Source organism: Scaptodrosophila lebanonensis, unplaced genomic scaffold (assembly GCF_003285725.1).
Source record: "Scaptodrosophila lebanonensis strain 11010-0011.00,11010-0021.00 unplaced genomic scaffold, SlebRS2 tig00000161-arrow-arrow-pilon, whole genome shotgun sequence".
Taxonomy (NCBI): domain Eukaryota; kingdom Metazoa; phylum Arthropoda; class Insecta; order Diptera; family Drosophilidae; genus Scaptodrosophila; species Scaptodrosophila lebanonensis.
In genome coordinates, this window is record NW_022060597.1 from 303,832 (window position 1) to 322,910 (window position 19,079).

The window sequence follows — 19,079 nt, forward strand, 5'->3', positions numbered from 1 at the left end:
TTTAAATTTGGCGTTTTGTCGCCCTTACATAGTCGTTACAAATATGTTTTATGTAGATATATAGTATGTATATAATTTGTATCTTAAAATGCATTCCAGTATTTGGTCAATGTGTATGGTGTTTCCTGTAGTACCACTTGTTAGTTATATCGCCATATCGCCTTTGGCTCAATATGACTGCAACTGTTAGCCGTATATATTTATTTTGTAGTTTTGTTCATTTTTTGTTTTAATTTAAAATTTTTGTCGATAGCTTTTTTGAGGCACTTGTGGCTTTTAGGGCCGATCCAATCCTTGGATCTGCCGAATGCCCAAATAGCTGAGCTCAATAGAGCAAAGCCCCTAATATTGTAATTTTCTTTTATGTGAATGTGTGTGCGGCATTTGCAAATTAAATTGCGTTTCTCTTACTTTTGTTTTAAACATTGTAAAACAATTAAAATGCATAATTTGAAGTGCAACTCGTTTGAAGCCTAGTTACGTATTAAATTCACAAAATTCTGTTTTGTTGCGTGAAATAATAATAAAAAAAAAACAAGGAGATAGAAAAACATTGGTGCACAAAGCTTACAAAATCTTGTTCTGTTCTTTCCCTAGCGCCATGCATACATTTGTACATATTTTGCATATAACGACGTCTCATGCATACACACATTTGTACATACAAGTACATACAGTACAAAACAATTTTAATGGCTATCAGTACTTTGCCTGCGCATACATAATGTATATGGTTACTTCACTTTTGTTGTATATTTTTGATTTTGTATTTAAATTATGTATATGTTACATAATAAGAAATATATGTATATATATATAAACTATTTAATGCTTGCATAATTTTTTCTAAAAAAAAAATGGGGTTTATTCCGTTCTTCACAACTAATTTTAGCTAAGAGTATGTGTCAAGAGTGTGTTAATATGATTACAAAATAAGCCGCAAACTTGACACTGCAATTGATATTTATTGTTTAACTCACATCTGTGTGCTTTTTTTGGTGTGTGCGTGTGTGTGTGTATGTGTGGGTCTCAGCATACATGCGTTTTAATTGATTTCAAGCAAGGTGAAAAGTTAACAAAAGCTCGGTAAATAGTTTCATAAGTGTTTTGTTTGTCTTTAAAAAGTTTAACTACAAATACGTGTATAACAGTTTGTACATTATGTACTAAGCTACATACATACATATATAGAAATTACTCTTATGACTAGATACATTCTCAGGTAGTAGCTCTTCCCACATACATATATGAAAATCCTCTATTTTCTCTGGCACTGACACACGCACACACACATTCCATACATACATATTTATATCAGTTTTGATTTGATGTTATGGGCGCTGTTTCTGCAAACAACACTTACATACACAAAACAGACAGATGTACATATTGCACATTGCATTAGAAAACAAATTGATTTAAACAAAAATGTTAAATTAATGTGATATTGGGAATTAAAATTATAAAATGGAATAAAAATAAACAATAATAATAACAAATAATCATGAAACAAACATTTGGCAGTCGAACGCCAACAAACAAATAAGCTCGTAGCGTTTGTTGTTGCTTTTGATTTCGTCTATTCTATACTATTAATATGGCCCTCTCTTTCTCGAGTGATGTGTGGAACAACAAACGACTTGGCTTGGCCAAGTTTTCTGCCGATTTTGCTGCCGTCTCGCTTTAGTGCCGCTAATAGAAACGAGATCGTCGATCGCAGATCGCAAATTGTTGCACAAAGATGTGTTGTGTTGTTAGTGTGTGTGTGTGTGTGTGTGTGTGTATGTGTGTAGTGGTGATCGTGTTGTTGAATGGCACACGAAATGCGGTGATGGTTCTGCTGGTGGGCTGGCGTCCGCATACCAGATAATTTACTTTTTACGCAAATGCCTGAACCACGCCTTCTGCTGCCCCTATGGATGGCATTACATCGGGATCGTTGCCCAGGGACGCTGTTGGGGAGGCATTGCTGCTTGGCGTTTGTGTTGTGTATTTGCAAGACGGTGCCAGGCAGCGACAGCCGCCAGAACGTTGCTCGGCGCGCCAGAATTTGTCACCATAGTCATAGCTGTAATGCACACAGAAGGCTATTACTAACCATCACAAATAATATGCTGAAGGTAAATACCAAATCTCCTCGCCGGCGTCGATGTCGCGGCATGCGAAGAAGGCAATTTTGGGAAAACGATAGTCCTGGTGTTCATAAAAAACGCGCACGGGCAATATGTTTGGCTCGCATGAATGATTGAAGAAACGGCTAACATTGCCATAATAATTGGCATCAATACAATGTCCATTGTCCAAATCATAGTAGTAGCTGTCGTCGGTTCGACGATCCGCCTCATGTTCCGTGAGAATTTCGCCCGCATAGTTGGCCACATAAGTGCCTTTGGGAACATTGGCCAAAGCACGCACACCCCAGCCCTTGACAGACTCTTCACACTCCACAATTTGCAGAGGAGTGCGTATGCCATTCTGTACGACACGATTCTTACAGGAGAGCTGAAGGGAGAAAAGGATAAGGATTCTTCCAATTGTGCGTTCTGCAAACCCTACCTTATTGCAGCCACAAACGTCGTTGCACTCAAAGATTACCGCCGGATCATCGTAGTTGAACTCACAAATCAGACGACTCTCGGCCGTATACCAATTCTGCGAGGAGGCGCCATTACACTGACACATATCGCTGCTACAGCTGTAAATGACAAAAATATACAAGGATTAAATAAATGAATCGTCTGCCGGTCAAATGGCACCCCTCACCTGTCCAGGCACGAGCAGATTCGCATCTGAGAGACTCGACTATCGATCTGCACGGAATTCTGCAATATAATGCATTTGGTTATGTACTTGAAGTCCGGTAACATGAGTGTATCGGCCTCATCTTCGTGCTCCGACATGGTCAGCTCGTTGCGTACCGCCTGTATGGGACGCACCTCACGTCCATTCGATACATCCGCACAGACGACGCGCGTTCGCAGCCCAAGCGGTCGAAAGCTGCGCATTTGCATATTGAAGCCGACAGTACGACCACATTCGGACTCCTCGTTCGGTATGCAGTCGAAGGGAAGCTGTTCGGCCTTATTCTTGATCATCAGATCGGCACCATTGGCGATAAGAGCGATGCACATCCGCGTCACCGAATGCCGGCAAGCAATGTGACTGTAGATATATGTAACAATAATAATAACTTATTTAATAAGTTCTTAGGTTCTACTTACAGAGGTGTATCTCCCTCCACGTTCTGGACATTACAATCGGCACCCGCTTGCAGGAGGACGGTTATTGTCTCCAGTCCATCGTTATGGAGCGTCGACCAATGTAGGACCGTGTTGTTATCGTTGTCACAGATGTTGGGATCAGCACCATGGTTGAGTAGCAAACTAAATTTGGCAAAATGGAACATGATTAGCATTTATTGGATTGAGGGATTCCCTCACACACATACACGATTAACACTCACCTCACAATGTCCGTGTGTCCGAGCTCTGCTGCCCAAACCATAGCCGTCCAGCCGCCCTCATCCTGAGCATCGATGAAGCTTAAAAAGCTAGCTATGTTGCGAGATGCCCGATAGCTCTCCACAATAAGTTTGGTGGCTTCCAGATTCCCCAATTTAGCGGCAATGTGCAGACTCGTTTTGCCGTCAGGACCCTGCAAAATTAAATCAGCTTGACTAATTAGCAGCTGCTGGATATATGCGATCATTGATTGGACCCACCTTTATAGATACGTCGGCGCCGCACTGCACAAACAGATTGAGTATATCGCATTTGTCGTTCATTACCGCGCACATTGTCGCAGTCCGCAGATCGTTGTCCACAATGTTGATGAAGTCCTGCGAAGAGGCCCCTTTGCAGAGCAGCAAATAAGCCATTTGCAAAGTGCCCGAATGGGCCACGAGATGCAGACAGGTACCGTTCTGGAATTCGCGCATGCGCGTTAACACATTGTAATCAGCAGCTGCAAGGATGGCAAAGGAAAAGTTTTAATGCATCCAGACATAAGGGACTAGCACTCAATGGATTACTTTACCTAGAATTTCGGCCACACGTTCCAAATCATCATTCTGTACGGCATAATACATATCGCCGGAGGTGAATTCCGTGGTAACGCGTCCGCTGGCGGAGACCATTCGACCGCGCAGCACGACATTCATCACAGACTCGGGTATGAGCTGCTCAAAATTAATGGTATTGTTTTGGTTGTGTCCGGCACTGGTGGCGCTGGCTTTGGAGCGCGTGCCATTGTTCTTGTTGCCGGACTTGCTGCGACCGCCACCTGCGCCTTTGCTCCCGCTTTTGTTACTCCCATTGGCGCTGCTGGCCGAGAATTGTGAGAGATGCGCTGAAGTGGTCAGCTTGGCGGGTTTACTGCGGGAGAGAATCGAATTTAATAAAATTATAAATATATGAGATAGCGGGCGGTAGACAGCACTTACATTTTTGACTTTTGCGTGGGCAGAAACACGGGCAGGGTCTGGCATTTCATGGTTACTGTCGAGGTGCGTTCCGGAGTGTCAACGCCACAATGCGGACATTTGAGCACCAATATTGGACTCGTATAGCTGCTGGCGCTTTGCTGTGGATCATATGGGCTGTTTAGTATAAAGCGTTGGGCGCAATCCGGATGAAAGAAATGCTGTTGCTTGCAGAGCACGAATTTTCCCTGTCAGAAAGATAGAGAAATAGAAAAATAGAGAGACAGAGGGAGAGAGAGAGGAAGGAAAAATTGAATATAAACCATCAAAAGCAAGTCCATGGAGAATAGTAGTGATATTTTTATAATTTAATCAGAAAGCGCATGAAGAAGAGTTGCATCAGCTCCCTATAAAAGGAGAGTGATGGGACAGTTCTAAAGCAGCCCTAGGCGCATTAGCATTAATTTCTTTCTTTTTTTTCAATGCTACATATTTTAGTATTTGTCAAAACTGGCGATACAATTGATTGTACAAGTATATGTTTTAAAAAGCAATATAATCTTGATTGGTGTCTTTAACAATAAAAGAGATTTAGATCGTGTGGCGACAAGACAGAACACGCTAAATATTTGAAAAGGGGTCCATAAGCTCTAAACTTTCATTCGACTGAATAAAACACCGGTAAGTAGAAAAGATAGTAATGCCATTAGCAGTTCACAGAACACGAAATTATAATTTTTGTACTTTAAGCACAGCTTTTAAAAAATAGGATTAAAACAAGTAAAAAAGCTAAAGTCGGGTGTCCCGACTTTGAAGTACTCTGTACATATCTTTAGAATAATTAAAGATTTTAAAAAAATTAAGAAAAAAAAAAATAAAACAAACTCGTAGCGTACACACATAAGTCATCTTTGTGCAAAATTTGGTGTCTCTAGCTCTTATAGTCTCTGAGATCCAGGTGTTCATACGGACGGACAGACAGACAGGGTTAGATCGACTCGTCTTGTCACGCTGATCAAGAATATATATACTTTGTGGGGTCTGCCACCCCTCCTTCTGTCTGTTACATTTTTCAGCTCGCGCAAACCTTTCACATTTCATGTATAGAGTATAATAAACCAAAATAGTTACACAACTTTATTAAATTCGTGGACTCCTTCTTACATTGCGTGTTTGGTCTAACAGACGGACAAAGCTCAAAGATCATTTGTGAAGCTTTGATCAGACAGCCAAACAGACAAACAAAGTTTTAGAATTTCACAAGTTGGTCATAAATAGTACGAGTAATAAAACCAATAAGAATTTCATATTTATATTTATATAAAATTTTTTGCAAGAAAAAGCTTTCTTTTTAACTCCTACTCTTTACGAGTAGACGAATTTGTGCGCAAATTATTTGCATGTTTGACTATAGTTTAGGGTCTAAGGTCTAAAGAACTGAGGGACTTACCTGCGTGCAGAAGATGCCGCAACCGGCGCAGCAATTGTGCGATTGCAGTCGCTTCTTGTGCTCGTCACAAAGGATCATGTAACCGACACGCTGGCTGGGACGCAACAGATTGTGGACCTCGGCGGAGAGTTCGTTGCAGCACCCAATTTTCTGCTCATCAATGTTGTCGATGGCACAGCAATAGGAGGCATCGGGCGCATTGCGTGCGTAGTATTGAGAGCTTTTCTGGCACAGACAAATGAATTTGGTGGCGCCACTCTTGCTGCTGACATTTGGCAATGTGGCGGCGGCTTCGCCACCAGCAGCTGCCAGAATTGTGCTGTTCAACGAATGCAGCTGGGAGTGGTCCACGGTGGCCGATGGCTCCGAAGCTGCCACATCCACGTATTTGGGTGGGCGGCCAACGCCTGCGCCTACACGACGCGGCACTTTGGGCGCTGCTGGCTGCGGCGGGGCTAATGCGGTCTTTGGTTGTGTGGCCGTTGTCATGGTTGATGAGGTCTCCTTGCTGGTATTGCGCAGACGCAACGTGACGCTGGGCTTGCCCACATGCACGCGAATAGTGGGCACAAACTCCTCGTTGTCCGTATTGGAGCTATCATTGTCGCTGGCCTCGCCGCTGTTATTGCGCTGCAGTCCCAAATGCTTTAGATGTTTCTCCTTCTGTTTGGCCAGCTTGCGCAGTTGTTTCTTGTTAAGTTTGCGCTCCTCCGGTGAGCGATTGGCATTAAGCTTGGACGCCTTGATTTCGCTGAGAAACTCATCGACGTCGGGACACGGTGGTATCTGGCTCTTTGCCCACAGCGCAGCGTCCGAATTCTTGATGTCACGTGACGACTTGAAGAGACGCTTCTTGATAGCATTGCTGCCGGCTGGATGCTGGCTATCGACACCGCTGCCATCAGACCTCTCGCTCTTTTGGCGCGATGTTGAGGAGCTGGAATTCCCGCCGCATGGATGTTGTGGCGGCGTCTCAAAGTGTCCATCGCCCATGTTGCCACTGCTCCCAGGAGTGCCTGCAGCCTCCCAATGTGTCATCCGCTCAATGTGCTTTGTTTCGAATTCGCAGCGCAGTTCGTCGTTTGCAAGTATTTTGGGCGTGGGCTTTATGCGTCGCTTTGAGCGTTTAGGCAGCTGCACCGCTTCGGCACCACTGGTTGTTACCCGTTTGCTGCCATTTGACAGTGGACTGTTGCCAGTGGGGGTCAGACTGTGCTTGCTGGGTATCGCCTGAACTACTTCCGTCTTGGTCAGAGCTGCCGCTGACACCGTCATAGTCACCGTTGCTGTTGCCGCCGTCGTTGTCACCGTTGCTGGTATCTTGGCCTTGCGTCCACGCTTCTTTGGTGGCGTCTTCTCGTCTAGCACGGTCGTGGCACCACCACGTGGGAGTATTACTGTGGATGTCAGCTCAGTATTAGCAAGATCTGCGACAGTGCCAGCCACTGTGGCCAGCGGCTCCTTTTCCGTCTTAAGCTCTTCCCAACCATGTCCGTCCTGTTACATAGAAGAGAAGGGAATAATAAATATATATGCTGCAGTAAAGGTATCGCCACATCCTCTATAAGTAAGTAAATATCAATATATTTTTGTAGCGCCAGATGAACAGTTCGAATATATTAGTTCCCCATTTTGGTTTACTCGCTTATCGACGAGTTCGGTGTGCTGTTGCGAGCGCTTATCAGCAACACACACGCCTTATCGGCACTGTTGCCATCGTAGCCACCACCTTGTTAGATATGTTCACCAGAAGCGTATGAGTGTTCACTTACCACTGGTTTGAAATGATCTTTATTTCCCAGACGCACACTGCGTCGCATTTTCTTGGGATCATCTTTGGGCGTGGCCGCATCCTCGTCAGTCTCCGTCTTCACTACAACGTCGCCCAATTGCTGGCTGACGTCCTCTTCCGGTTGCTTGCGCTTCCGCCCCACTTTACGCTCTACAGCTGGAGGTGATGATGACTCTGCCGGCTCTTCGGTTGTTGGGACTGCCTCGGAGCAACTGGACTCAACATTCGTCTGATCAGCATCCATTTTGATTTTCTTGGTACGACCACGACCTCGTTTTGGGGCTGGAGGTGGCGATGTTGCTGTCGCTGTTGGACCACCAGCCACATCATCGGAACCACTGCTATTATTTGTGGTACCGGACCCTTTTTCTGGCTCTTTTTTGACATCAACTGCCTCGCTGGTTTCCCCCGGCAGACTTTCTACTTTATTTACACTTTGGGCACGTTCTGTCTCCTGTTGCGGCTGAGTAGTCGGAGTGGGCGATGCTGTAGCTGTTGGTGTGGGTGTCGTCGTGTCCGTTGGTCTGGGCGTGCGGCGCAGACGTCGCGAATTGGCGGCAGTGTTTTGTTCCTTTAAATTAGAGAGGGGTGGCAAAAACACTTAATATATGTAGACATTTTTCCAACACGCCGTGGAAAACAAAAATCAAGTGTATTGATCTTGTTCAGAATTATGAGCAATGTTTAAGAATGTTTAATATGTTGATTAGACATGAATCTTTAATCAGTAACGGTTATGAACATCCGATACACAAAATCAAAGAGTTGCCTAATTATTAATTAAGAAAAGTCTAACTAATACACGATTAAGAACTTGCCATGCATATTGCGGCCTACTTATTGAAAAGTTTTTATCTTGTTAGCATTTAAGCAACAAATCAACCTTTCGTGAAGATACTAAATATTTTTGTCATTTACTCGATATGGGTAGCCAACTTATTTGGTTCGTAATTTGGGATTCAAAAGTTTATTTACAAATTTCATAGTGAAAAGTTCATTTCAAATAGCATCATACTATAAATACTTGTACACAGAATACCGTACGAATTTGAAAATTAAAACTGACCATTTTTTAACTCATTACATTTTAATTGAAAACAGAAATTTAATGAAATATGAGCAATGGTGTTGTTTTCTTATTTCATTTTTCATCTAGCTTTTGCAGTAAACCCAATTTAATGGATGCCTCGTTTTTAATTTGTTAGTTTTGAAGGAATTCTACTTTAATATATCAACTGCTTAGACATTTATGAATTGGTTTTATTATTAAGGATAGATCTTCAAAATATTGCTATTAGATTTGAAATAGTATGATATAACTATTTCAAACAAATTAGACCAAAATTACATTAATTATACGAATATACCTCTTTAGGATTAGGTTGAGGCGCTAATCATGAAAACTGATAATTCAAATATTGTAGGTGGGCTGAGACTTATCAATACTCATTTTTAGTCATTCTACCCATTTATGTACACATGTGCATATGTATGTTTGTTAGTCACACATTAAATTGATGTGTGTACTTGTGTGTAATAAGGGCGCGTAAAACTAATAAGGAAAATTAATTAAACTAAAATCACTTAAACAAATTGAGCAAAAATCAAGTACAGCCATAACTGCATGTGTGAAGAAATGTCACATTTACGGATACATTTGTACGCAGTCACACTCACACACACACACACGCACACATTAACCAAATACTTACATTTTTATCAGCACATTCGGCTGCGGCTGCGTTTGCTGCTGTTGCGGCGATGTCGTCGTTGGAATCTGTTGCGTCAGCGCCGCCAGCGACAGAGTTGACAACAAGTGGAGCCAGCTCTGGTATTGCTGCTGTTAAGGCGGCTGATGCTGCTGCTGCTGCTGCTAAAGTCGACTTGACGTTGTTGTTGTCTGTTGTGGTCAGCGTCAACGTCTGCTCATTCACTCTCACCTGCTGCTCTTCCTGCTGTGTTTGCTTTTTCTCTTCCTGCTTGTGCTGCTGCTCTTCCTCTGGCAACTCCTTCTCAGTCTTAATGCCTTCAGTGCTTGTTGCAACTGTTGTTGTTGCTGGTGCTCCTGCCGCATCAGCAGCAGCAGCTGCATTGGGCAAAGTTGCTTCCGTTTCCTGCTCCAATTTAACTAGGGAATGACTTGTTTTTGTTGTGGCAGCAGCGTTGTCATCGCTGCCATCCCCATCGACTCCTGCTGCTGTTGTTGCTGTTGCTATTGTTGATTCTGCTTCGGCTGTTTGCTTGGCATCGTCGGCCGCTGTCGTCTCTGTCGGCTTTTCTGTTGCTTTCGCAGTTGCTTCTGAAGTCTCTATTGGTTCTGCTGATGTCGGCGTCGGCGTCGTTGCTAGCGCTGGCATCGCAAGCACAGTTGATTTAGTTTCTGCACTTGCTGTTGCGTTCGCGCCACCTTCGCTGCTCGTCTGTCCTTGAAGCGACAACTCATCCGCTGTCTCAGTTGTGCCTGCAGTGGCTGCCTTTAGCTTGACATCTTTTTCGTCTTCTGCTTTATTCTCTACGGCAGCAACGTTGCTGTCAGTTGCAGATAAAATCTCATCCTTTAAATTATCCTTGCCGCTTTTGCTGGTAGTGCTTTGCTCTGTCGTTTTATTTGTTATATTAATGTCTTGCTCCAAGTCTTTAGCTTTGTCTAACTGCACTGCTGCAGCGACTGCTGCGTTTGTTGTTGTTGTAACTGTTGCGTCATTTTGCGTGTCTTGTGGCTGAGCATCGACTGTTGTTTGTTTTGTGTCCAGCTCCGCCCCCACCTCCGCCTTTGACTCCACACAAACCACAACAGCAGCTTTTGCAGTTGCTTCGTCTTCGCATTTGTTGTTGTTGTTGTTGATGTTGCTGCTGCTTGCATTGTTACTGCTACTGTTGTTGTTATTATTGCTGGTCTGTTGTTTCTTCTCCTTATCCTTGCATGCAAACTGATTATTGGCCAAATTACGCCATTTAACCGTCTTATCCTCGGCCAGTTCCCTATTGAGCAATGTGCCACCTTCCGCTGTGCTGGTGGCACAGTCGCTATTGAAGGTGCTTGCCATGCTCGTCAAGAGATCAGCGATTTCACTCATCTTTTTGCTGAGTGGCAGCTTTGGAAGCTGTACAGTTTTGTTTTTATTTTTGATTTGGTTTGGTTTGTGTATTTTGATTTAAGTTCTTTTCACCGTTATTTACTTATTTATTGTTGTTGCTGCTGCTGTTGTTGCAAATTGAGAATCAATATTAATTTTCACACACACACACACACACACAAAGAGAACAACAAACGCAGGTCAGCGCCAACATTTGACGACGATAACAACAACAACAAGCACACATAGGCATGTGGAGCTGCGCTGCCGCTGGCGATAATATTGGCCACCAAGCAGCGGCGCGCAGCTATTTATCTCTACATACAAGTATTTGTCATCGACCTACTCGCATCGTCAAAAAAAAATAACAAAAAAAAAAATCGACTGTGACTTTTTGCCGAATGCCTTCAGCAGGTAAGTAAAATGGGGGAAAATACAAAAAATTATTATCACGCAACAATAAGAAGCAGCAGCGCTCGTAATGAAAATGAAATTAAATGCAGCTCCATAAACGCTGAACCACCCATGCCCGCACCCACACCCGCGCTCATACATACACACAAGCACACGCATAGTTAGAAGCAAACAAATACGAAAAAACGAGTAGAAGTCATGACAGCCTGACTTTTGCATACTCTACACCCTGCACCCGCCCCATTCTCCGCCGCAGTCCTTTAACATTGTGGCACAACTTGTTTCTATGGCAGCTATGTTTATGATATATGGACCAATTTCAGGTTATGTTGAAGCACAATACAAATATTCATAAGCACAACTATTGTTAAAATATCTTAGTACACAATAAAATCATTATAATAAATGAGTGCCCCGATTGATCCAATTAGCCATATGTATATATATTTACATACCATGCCAGCCATGGTTACCATATATTCTTAAAAAACGTGGCATTAAGAGTAATTTTTGCACAGGTCGTTTCTATATGATTTTGATTCAATATTATATTATGGTGAGGCGCTTTAAGAAACTAATAAACCCCAAATTTGATTCAGGTACCACCATAAAATAATGTGATTTTCTACCAATCGATCCTATGACATGTACATACATACACACATACGTACACATACACATGTACATACATACATACATATATAAAATATGTTTTGCAAAAGATCACGGTGCTCATACAGACATGTTTAGGTCGATGCGTGTCCATCATGCTGATCATATATGTGTGTACATAAGTACATACATATGTATGTATGTTTATGTTATAGACATGGAGTCTGCAACACGTCCTTATGCCTGTGACATACACTTTCACAACCTAATATGGGTTACGTTTGGGTATAGGGTATACAAAAAGAGAGCGAACAGAATGCTGAGACAGACGTCCTGCGCCAACGGCAACCCACTTGTCTGCAACAAAGCAACAACAACGTTGCACGACAGGAGACGTAACAACAACAACAACATCACTGCTACCACCACCACCACCAACGGACACCGAAACACTCATACAAGCACACACATGGACGAACAGCGGCAGCGGAGTTTACATTTGACACCACGACGACGACGGATACGACGGCAGCGAAGCTTTAGCTTTGCGTATTTTTATAAATAACATACAGTTTCATTTATTTATTATTTGCTGTATTTTTGATGTATTAATTTTTCTTAGCAAGTGCATAGTCAATGTAAAGTTGTCGCGTTTTTGCTGCTGCTTTTCATGCGCAAAAAAATGTTATAGAAATCGCTGCTGCCTGCCTCTGATTAGCTCACAACATGCTACTATTTTAGCTGCTGTTGTTGTTGTATTTATATTTTATGAATATGGTCAGCATTTATTGTTGTTTTACTTTATGTCTTCTTCTTCTGCGTCTTCGTGTGCTGCTGCTGCTACTGACCGTCGTCGTCTCCGTCAGACCCACGACGATTCGAGGCTGCTGTTGCCGTTGTTGTTGTTGCGCTGCTGTTAATAGCAGTTATACACTAGTTTTAGTTGTTGATTTTTCTTGTCGAAATTGTTGAAATTTTCAATGCGCTCCGCTGCCCCACTGTTATTGAAAAGTTTGGGTTGGTTTTTTTAACATCACCATCACATTGAAATCAATTCGCGCACTGTATGGGAAACTGTTTTATGACTTCACTTCATTTTCTTTCGTTTGTCGTCGTCGCACTTAATCGATGTATTTTTCAACGTCTTATTTTGTACATAAAGAGAAGTATGGACACGCGCTCTCATTAAAGAATCATATAATTATTACTAAAAAAAATATTTAAGAAAAAACAATCACACACACGCACACACACTTTGTTTTATGCCTCCGTTGCTTGTTATCCGCCGCAGCGCGCAGCCACACTCTGCGTAACTCTTAGTCGTCGGTGTCGTAGAGTGGAGCGTGTTTGGGTGCAGCTAGACCCAGTGGTCAATTTGGCACGCCCTTAGACAAACAACTTTTTCACATTGGGTATACGGTAGGGAGGTACAGACACTTTAATAATTTTAAAAATATTTTTGTAGTTTAACCCCACAAATGCATACATTGTCCCGCTAACATATAAAATGCTTAAAACAATCGAGAGTCATTGGCTTATATTGGCCACAGGGTCACGAGTAAATATTATGATCGAGGGCTGAAAAACACGTTATTAGTACAGGGGCCGTTGCCACACATAGCTTTCAGACAATACCTGCACAATAAAAATAAGTGTTTGCGTAGGTGCATTTAATAATACCCAGGAAAGATTAAACAAGTTAAAATACTAGCTTATAATGCAAAAAATAAGGCAATTGGACTCGATAACTTATCGATTGGCAGGGCCGCTAGCTCTTTGTTTGTTGCACATATGAATTTACTATATTGCTGTTGCTAATGTAGTAGCTTGTATCATACTCCATAGATAATCGATTACAATAATAAATAGTCTAATAAAAATGTGTACTTTATGCATTTCATAATAAGAATTCAAACTAAAATAACCGCTTATCTCATGAGCACTGTCAACGACTGAGTGGTGTGAAACCGCGATTTTTCAGTTCAAGTTGGCAGCACAGGAACAACAGCTGCATACACATGCATACATATACATACACAGAAGTAGAAATACACAAGAGAAAAGAGTGGCAGAGAGGACACAATTCAGTTGAATATTATTCAATTGATTTGTTTATTTTCACTTTATTTTGTAATTTATGTGCTGCAATTGCAATACGTCTGTCTGTATGAACAAAAGGCATTGGCTCATAAGTTATTTATAACGGCAAGACTGCAAAAATCGACGAGGTGCACACAAATATAGAATGTTAGAAGATGCGCATGCGCGGCCGCAAATTGCTTTCAATTGTCCTGCCACTGCTCCTAATCATTATTCTGTGCATCAGTTACATTTCAAATCATCTAAGGGACAACACGGATGATGAGTTTCTGATCCATCTGCCCGAGAGCGACGCCAGTACAGCAGCTCCTGCTCAAGGCCAGCGACCTGGACCGCTCCTCAATCTCACAGACTTTGATTATTTGCTGCCAAATGATTTGTGTCGGCGTGCCGATAGGGAGCTGTTGGGTAAGTCTTCACCAGTTTTAACCTGTTGTTGTTTTTTAATTTTGTGCTCTGGTCTCTTTTTGGCAGCTGTGCTAATAGTTACCTCCTATGCGGGACACGATGCTCTGCGAGCGGCACATCGTCAGGCTATATCGCAGAGCAAGTTGGCCGAGATGGGGCTCCAACGCATTTTTCTACTGGCAAAGCTACCGGTTAGGGAGCTTTTCATCACACAGGCACAGCTGGCGAGTGAACAGGATCGCTTCGGTGACCTTCTCCAGGGAAATTTCGTAGAGGATTATCGTAATCTGAGCTACAAGCACGTCATGGGTCTACGTTGGGCTGCGACGGAGTGCCAGCATCGCGCGAAGTTCATTATTAAGCTGGATGACGACATTATTTACGATATATTTCATTTGCGACGCTATCTGGAGTCGCTTGAGGTGGCCCAACCGACACTGGCGACGTCCAACACGTTGCTCGCAGGCTATGTGCTGGACGCTAAGCCGCCGATACGCAACCAAGCCAATAAATGGTATGTGACGCGGCAGGAATATCCACACGCACTCTATCCGGCCTATTTGTCCGGCTGGCTATACATCACAAATGCGGCGACAGCCTCTCGCCTCGTCGCAGAGGCAGCACACACGTCTATCTTCTGGATAGACGATACCTGGCTAACGGGCATTGTGCGAACACGCCTTGGCATTCCGCTGGAACGGCACAACGATTGGTATTCGGCCAATGCCGAGTTTCTTGACTGTTGTGTGCGCGACCTCAAGCAATGGAGCTACGAATGCGAATTTTATGCGGGGCCCAATGGGGCGGACGCCAAGCTGCTGATCGAGTTTCTGCATAACGTTGAAAAGTGTTATTTCGATGAGTGCAGCAAACGACCGGCGAGCAAATCGTTGAAGCAGACCTGTGTGGCCTCAGCCAAGGCACTGGTGCCGGACCATGGTGTGGCTGTGGTCCAACCAATTAAACTCAGATGACCGTAATTGCTGGCATTTTCTTTGATGCAGCCCCCGCCGTCCATACTAACAAGTGTTCCCACTCGTACGTGAACTCACGTTTAGGCTAAGTCCAATAGAATTAAGTATAATTTGTGCAAATTGGTAACGATTACATCACTACCACATATATATAGTTCATAGTCTATTTGTAAGTTCGAAGAAAGTGCATTAAAATCCATTTTAAATTATTGAATAACATTGTGTGGCATTTCAAATCAAAACTCCGATCATTGAAGTAGTCATAGAATATAAGTTCTACTCAAATGATTTCAATTTAAGCAAGCAACAAACGAAATACGATATATCCTGAGTGTCCTTAAAAACACGTAAACATCTTACGTTTCCGAAAATCTCGCGAGTGATTCGTTGTCTGTGTAATTTGAGTATCGGCCAGCAAGCAAACGAAGAAGAAAGCTTATTGAAAAATAAATATTAATTTTCCAGTTCCTTCCAGAACGAAGGCAAAAAATTCTTTCATAGCTCTCTTTAAACACGCAAAAGCTTTATAAGGCTAAGACAATGTTTCCAAGAAGGTGTAATAGCAATGTTATGCCCCGTCTGAACCGACCGCGTGTTTTAATCTCTCGTGCGGCGGGGTATATGAAGCGTCTTGAGAAGAATCATCCTTACCGATTGAAGCACAGATATGGTGAGTTCATTTAATTGTTTTTTCAAGGGTCACTCCACTTCTCATGTGCCCAACAGAACTGGAACATTGGCGTAAATTTATGCCACATCTACGTTTCACCAATATCGAGCAGCCGAAGAAGGAGTCTTTGATGGAATCGCTGGATAGAGTGATTGAATCTGGTGATGGTGCTGAAGTTAAGGTGGCCATTGATAATAAGCTCTTCAAATGCCATCTTATGGTGCTGCGCACCTGGTCTTCGCTTTTCGAGAAATCCCAGATAGAGAGCAAGATGCTAGAAATGGCAAATGCAAAGGTGACAGCCAAAGCCTTTGAAATCGTCTACACATGGATGACCCAAATGGACTGCGAATGCCCACGTTCCCAAATATTGGACGTGCTGATCGCCGCCCAGTTTTTGCAAGCCGATCGTCTGGTGGCCAGCATCTTCGATTGCCTGAGCGACAAAAATAACTTTTGTGAAATCGATGCCTTCCACCTCTTCATGGAAGCGCGTAGCAAGAACATCACACCTGTTGCCGAGTTGATGTTGCGTCGCATCAGCCGATCGTTTCTGCTTCTTCTGACCACCAAGGAGTACCGTGAACTGAGTGTTCAACACCTGTGCTATATGCTCGACTCCAATAACCTTGGAGTTCAAACGGAGATTGAGGTGGCAATACCTATTAAATATAATATCTTTATAATATTTTCAAATATTTAAAAATTAGGTATTCTACGGCGCTTTAATATGGATCTATCATGATTTCGAAGCGCGCAAAAATGATATTTGTCGGGTGCTATCTGCCGTCCGTTTTAAGCTTATGCCATCACATTATTTGCTCTACTGGGCCGAGAAGCTCCACGAGCTGGAGCTGGAGATAGCGGACGCTTTGTGTCCCCTAATGCATCTGGCCATGATATACCAGCAGGAGTTGCATATACGAACTTTCAACGCTGACGAAATGGGCCCCTTTGATCGTGTATGGTTGAGAGATGCCTCATGCTTGTATCGCAAGTTCTTGGATCAAGATAAACCCATTGAGATCACATTCGAGTTGTTTCTGGCCAATCTGACGCGCATACAAAAGGCATCTCGCACTTTTGTCTCTCGGGTGGTAGAAGTGGAGTTTGTGTTCGACGACGAATCAGATAAAGAAGAAGACTCGTCTCTACTATCGCCAGCTGAAACTCCACACACAAACGAAAGCCAGAAACCTGCGCTTCTTTTAAAAACCTAAAAGATTTCCAACTTTACAATCAGACCTGCTCCCATTTCTGATCTCGATCGAACGAATTCGAAATCTTTTGGTAAACATTTCAATTTTTGCAGCTAAAATGGAACGCATCAACAAATATCAGTTATCGAATTATTTGACGGAAAACTAAGTCAAAACTATTTCGACAGGTTTGATCGAATTCAGAAACGGAAACACGGCTAAATACTTGAATTTATTGGCCAATGCTTATGATGTTTTTGTTTTCTAGCCATATATTCTGTAAGTGCCAAGTATATTTTATAGTCCATTAGTTTTTATTTATGGGTGTGAGTGAGTTTAACAATTATTTAGGTTGTGAAAAATTGACTAAAAGTCCCAGTATTCTTCAAGGCACCTCTAAAATTATCAATCCAGTTGGTTAAGTCCAAATTGTGTGTATTTATTACTTGAAAATAAATTAAATATTTGGTAGCAACAAAATGAAGGACCACTTCTTATTTCTGAAGCTTCTCGAGACGTTGCACTTAAGTGTCTATCGACTAGAGACCTCCTACAATGAGTGGCGGCCCATAGAAGAGAGGGGAACTATAGAACATACGCATTATACTTCCGATTGATGTCGGTTGATCTGAGGTGTAAGCGTAATGTTTTTGATACGGGACTGAAGAATTCACAAAAATGATTTATTTAATGCTCTACATTTGCTTCAAATGATTTGGGGAGAGGTTATACTTACAATGGACATCTCAAAGTTTTTCTGATGTGAAGCCCAACATCTAGGTTAGTTATATTTCGGAATACGTGTTTTCCAATAAGTCTACATCCAGCTCATTTGATAATTTGAGAATAGTTTCTACAAACAGCTTTTTTCAAACGTGACAAGTTCATTAAAAGAAATCCTTCAAGTAATTTGTTTTATCATTCTTTATTATCATAAATAAATTTAAATTAAATAAATGCAATACAATTAAGCACAATTTCATCGTTCTATGAAATTACTTTTCTTGTTTCCTTTCACTCTATATTTTTGTTGTTGTGTTTTTCTTCATCTTCTTTCATCGCCTTTTTACTTATGTTTTAAAAAATTGCTGCTGTTTGCCGTTTATTGCTTTTAAAAAATACATTTTTGCTTGGAAATGTATTTAATTTTTATTTCTCATTTAAGAATAAATAAATGTGAGTGTGTGTGCGTGTGTAAGTGTGTGAGTTTTGGAAATCAGTTGAGTGTGTGTGCGTGTGTGTGTGTGTGTATGAGTGTGTGTGCGATCTGCAGCCGCAGTCTCTATAGAAGTTACAAAAGAGATAGAGAGCGAGAGAGGGAGAGATAAAGTATACGACATGGTGAACAATTGCGGTTTGAATTGAAGTTCGTCGATGGGTCTTTTGTAACTTTATAGAAAGTACGAGCGAGCAGCTTTTCTAATGCTTTCATATATTTCTCATCAATTTTTAATTAATATTCGCATATAAATGTGCAATGTTTTTTTTCATTCGCCTTCTCCTTTCTTCGTTTCTTTGCTAAAAATTATAAAAATAGGCTAAGAGTACGAAATTTGTTTCGCGTTCGCTACCATTTGCTGTTTGTTTTTTTTTCATTTCACTTTCTATATGTCTAAATAAATATAAATAAATAAATTTATATATTTAGTAATTATTTAAAAAAAAAAACAAAAAAATACGAGTATCAGCTAGTCAAGCAGCTGTGCGTGTGTGTGTGTGTGTGTGTGTGTGTGTGGGAGAGAGTTAGGGTGTGTGTGTGCGTGCCTGTGTCGGTTATTATTGCATCTGTTTCCTGTTATTAGCATTCTTCAGTTATCCTCTGGTAGCGAGCATTGTCCAAACATTCACAGTTCCTCAGTACTTTAGAAGGTATTTCGGGCAATGCTCGGCTCGTCCGAGCTAGTCAGTGTGCTCTCATTGGCCAACTCTCTCTTAGCTCTGATGAGTATATATAATGGTATAC

General features: G+C 42.1%; 3 protein-coding genes across 4 annotated transcripts; 2 read left to right on the top strand and 1 right to left on the bottom strand.

Moving 5' to 3' along the window:
• Positions 1 to 945: 945 nt before the first annotated feature.
• Positions 946 to 12,930, bottom strand: LOC115629669. Of its 2 annotated transcripts, none has more exons than XM_030526187.1 (13): positions 12,566 to 12,930; positions 9,375 to 10,864; positions 7,643 to 8,233; positions 5,871 to 7,367; positions 4,442 to 4,581; positions 4,036 to 4,373; positions 3,722 to 3,963; positions 3,464 to 3,654; positions 3,222 to 3,383; positions 2,764 to 3,162; positions 2,557 to 2,695; positions 2,129 to 2,502; positions 946 to 2,068 (listed from the first exon to the last, which is right to left on the bottom strand). In XM_030526187.1, the coding sequence occupies exons 2-13, from the start codon at positions 10,737 to 10,739 to the stop codon at positions 1,879 to 1,881; spliced, it is 5,628 nt and encodes a 1,875-aa protein (XP_030382047.1). In that variant the 5' UTR covers positions 10,740 to 10,864; positions 12,566 to 12,930; the 3' UTR covers positions 946 to 1,878. The 2 variants fall into 2 exon arrangements, with proteins under 2 accessions (XP_030382047.1, XP_030382046.1); XM_030526186.1 differs by having other exon boundaries at positions 4,442 to 4,668.
• A 961-nt stretch (positions 12,931 to 13,891) lies between these two features.
• Positions 13,892 to 15,461, top strand: LOC115629684 (beta-1,3-galactosyltransferase brn). Its single transcript, XM_030526206.1, has 2 exons — positions 13,892 to 14,273; positions 14,340 to 15,461. The coding sequence occupies exons 1-2, from the start codon at positions 14,021 to 14,023 to the stop codon at positions 15,245 to 15,247; spliced, it is 1,161 nt and encodes a 386-aa protein (XP_030382066.1). The 5' UTR covers positions 13,892 to 14,020; the 3' UTR covers positions 15,248 to 15,461.
• A 178-nt stretch (positions 15,462 to 15,639) lies between these two features.
• On the top strand, positions 15,640 to 17,596 carry LOC115629694 (kelch-like protein 40b). The gene is made up of 3 exons (XM_030526215.1): positions 15,640 to 15,917; positions 15,974 to 16,569; positions 16,628 to 17,596. Exons 1-3 carry the CDS (start codon positions 15,788 to 15,790, stop codon positions 17,135 to 17,137), a joined length of 1,236 nt encoding a protein of 411 aa, XP_030382075.1. The 5' UTR covers positions 15,640 to 15,787; the 3' UTR covers positions 17,138 to 17,596.
• The last annotated feature ends 1,483 nt before the right edge of the window (positions 17,597 to 19,079 follow it).

Coding starts and splice junctions, on each gene's coding strand:
- LOC115629669 (XM_030526186.1), bottom strand. CDS start 10,739: ATGAGTGAAATCGCTGATCTCTTGACGAGCATGGCAAGCACCTTCAAT. Junction 3,964..4,035: donor ACGTGTGGCCGAAATTCTAG/GTAAAGTAATCC, acceptor CCATCCTTGCAG/CTGCTGATTACAATGTGTTA. Junction 3,163..3,221: donor GTGGAGGGAGATACACCTCT/GTAAGTAGAACC, acceptor ATATATCTACAG/TCACATTGCTTGCCGGCATT.
- LOC115629694 (XM_030526215.1), top strand. CDS start 15,788: ATGTTTCCAAGAAGGTGTAATAGCAATGTTATGCCCCGTCTGAACCGA. Junction 15,918..15,973: donor CCGATTGAAGCACAGATATG/GTGAGTTCATTT, acceptor TGTGCCCAACAG/AACTGGAACATTGGCGTAAA. Junction 16,570..16,627: donor GAGTTCAAACGGAGATTGAG/GTGGCAATACCT, acceptor TTTAAAAATTAG/GTATTCTACGGCGCTTTAAT.
- LOC115629684 (XM_030526206.1), top strand. CDS start 14,021: ATGCGCATGCGCGGCCGCAAATTGCTTTCAATTGTCCTGCCACTGCTC. Junction 14,274..14,339: donor TGCCGATAGGGAGCTGTTGG/GTAAGTCTTCAC, acceptor TCTTTTTGGCAG/CTGTGCTAATAGTTACCTCC.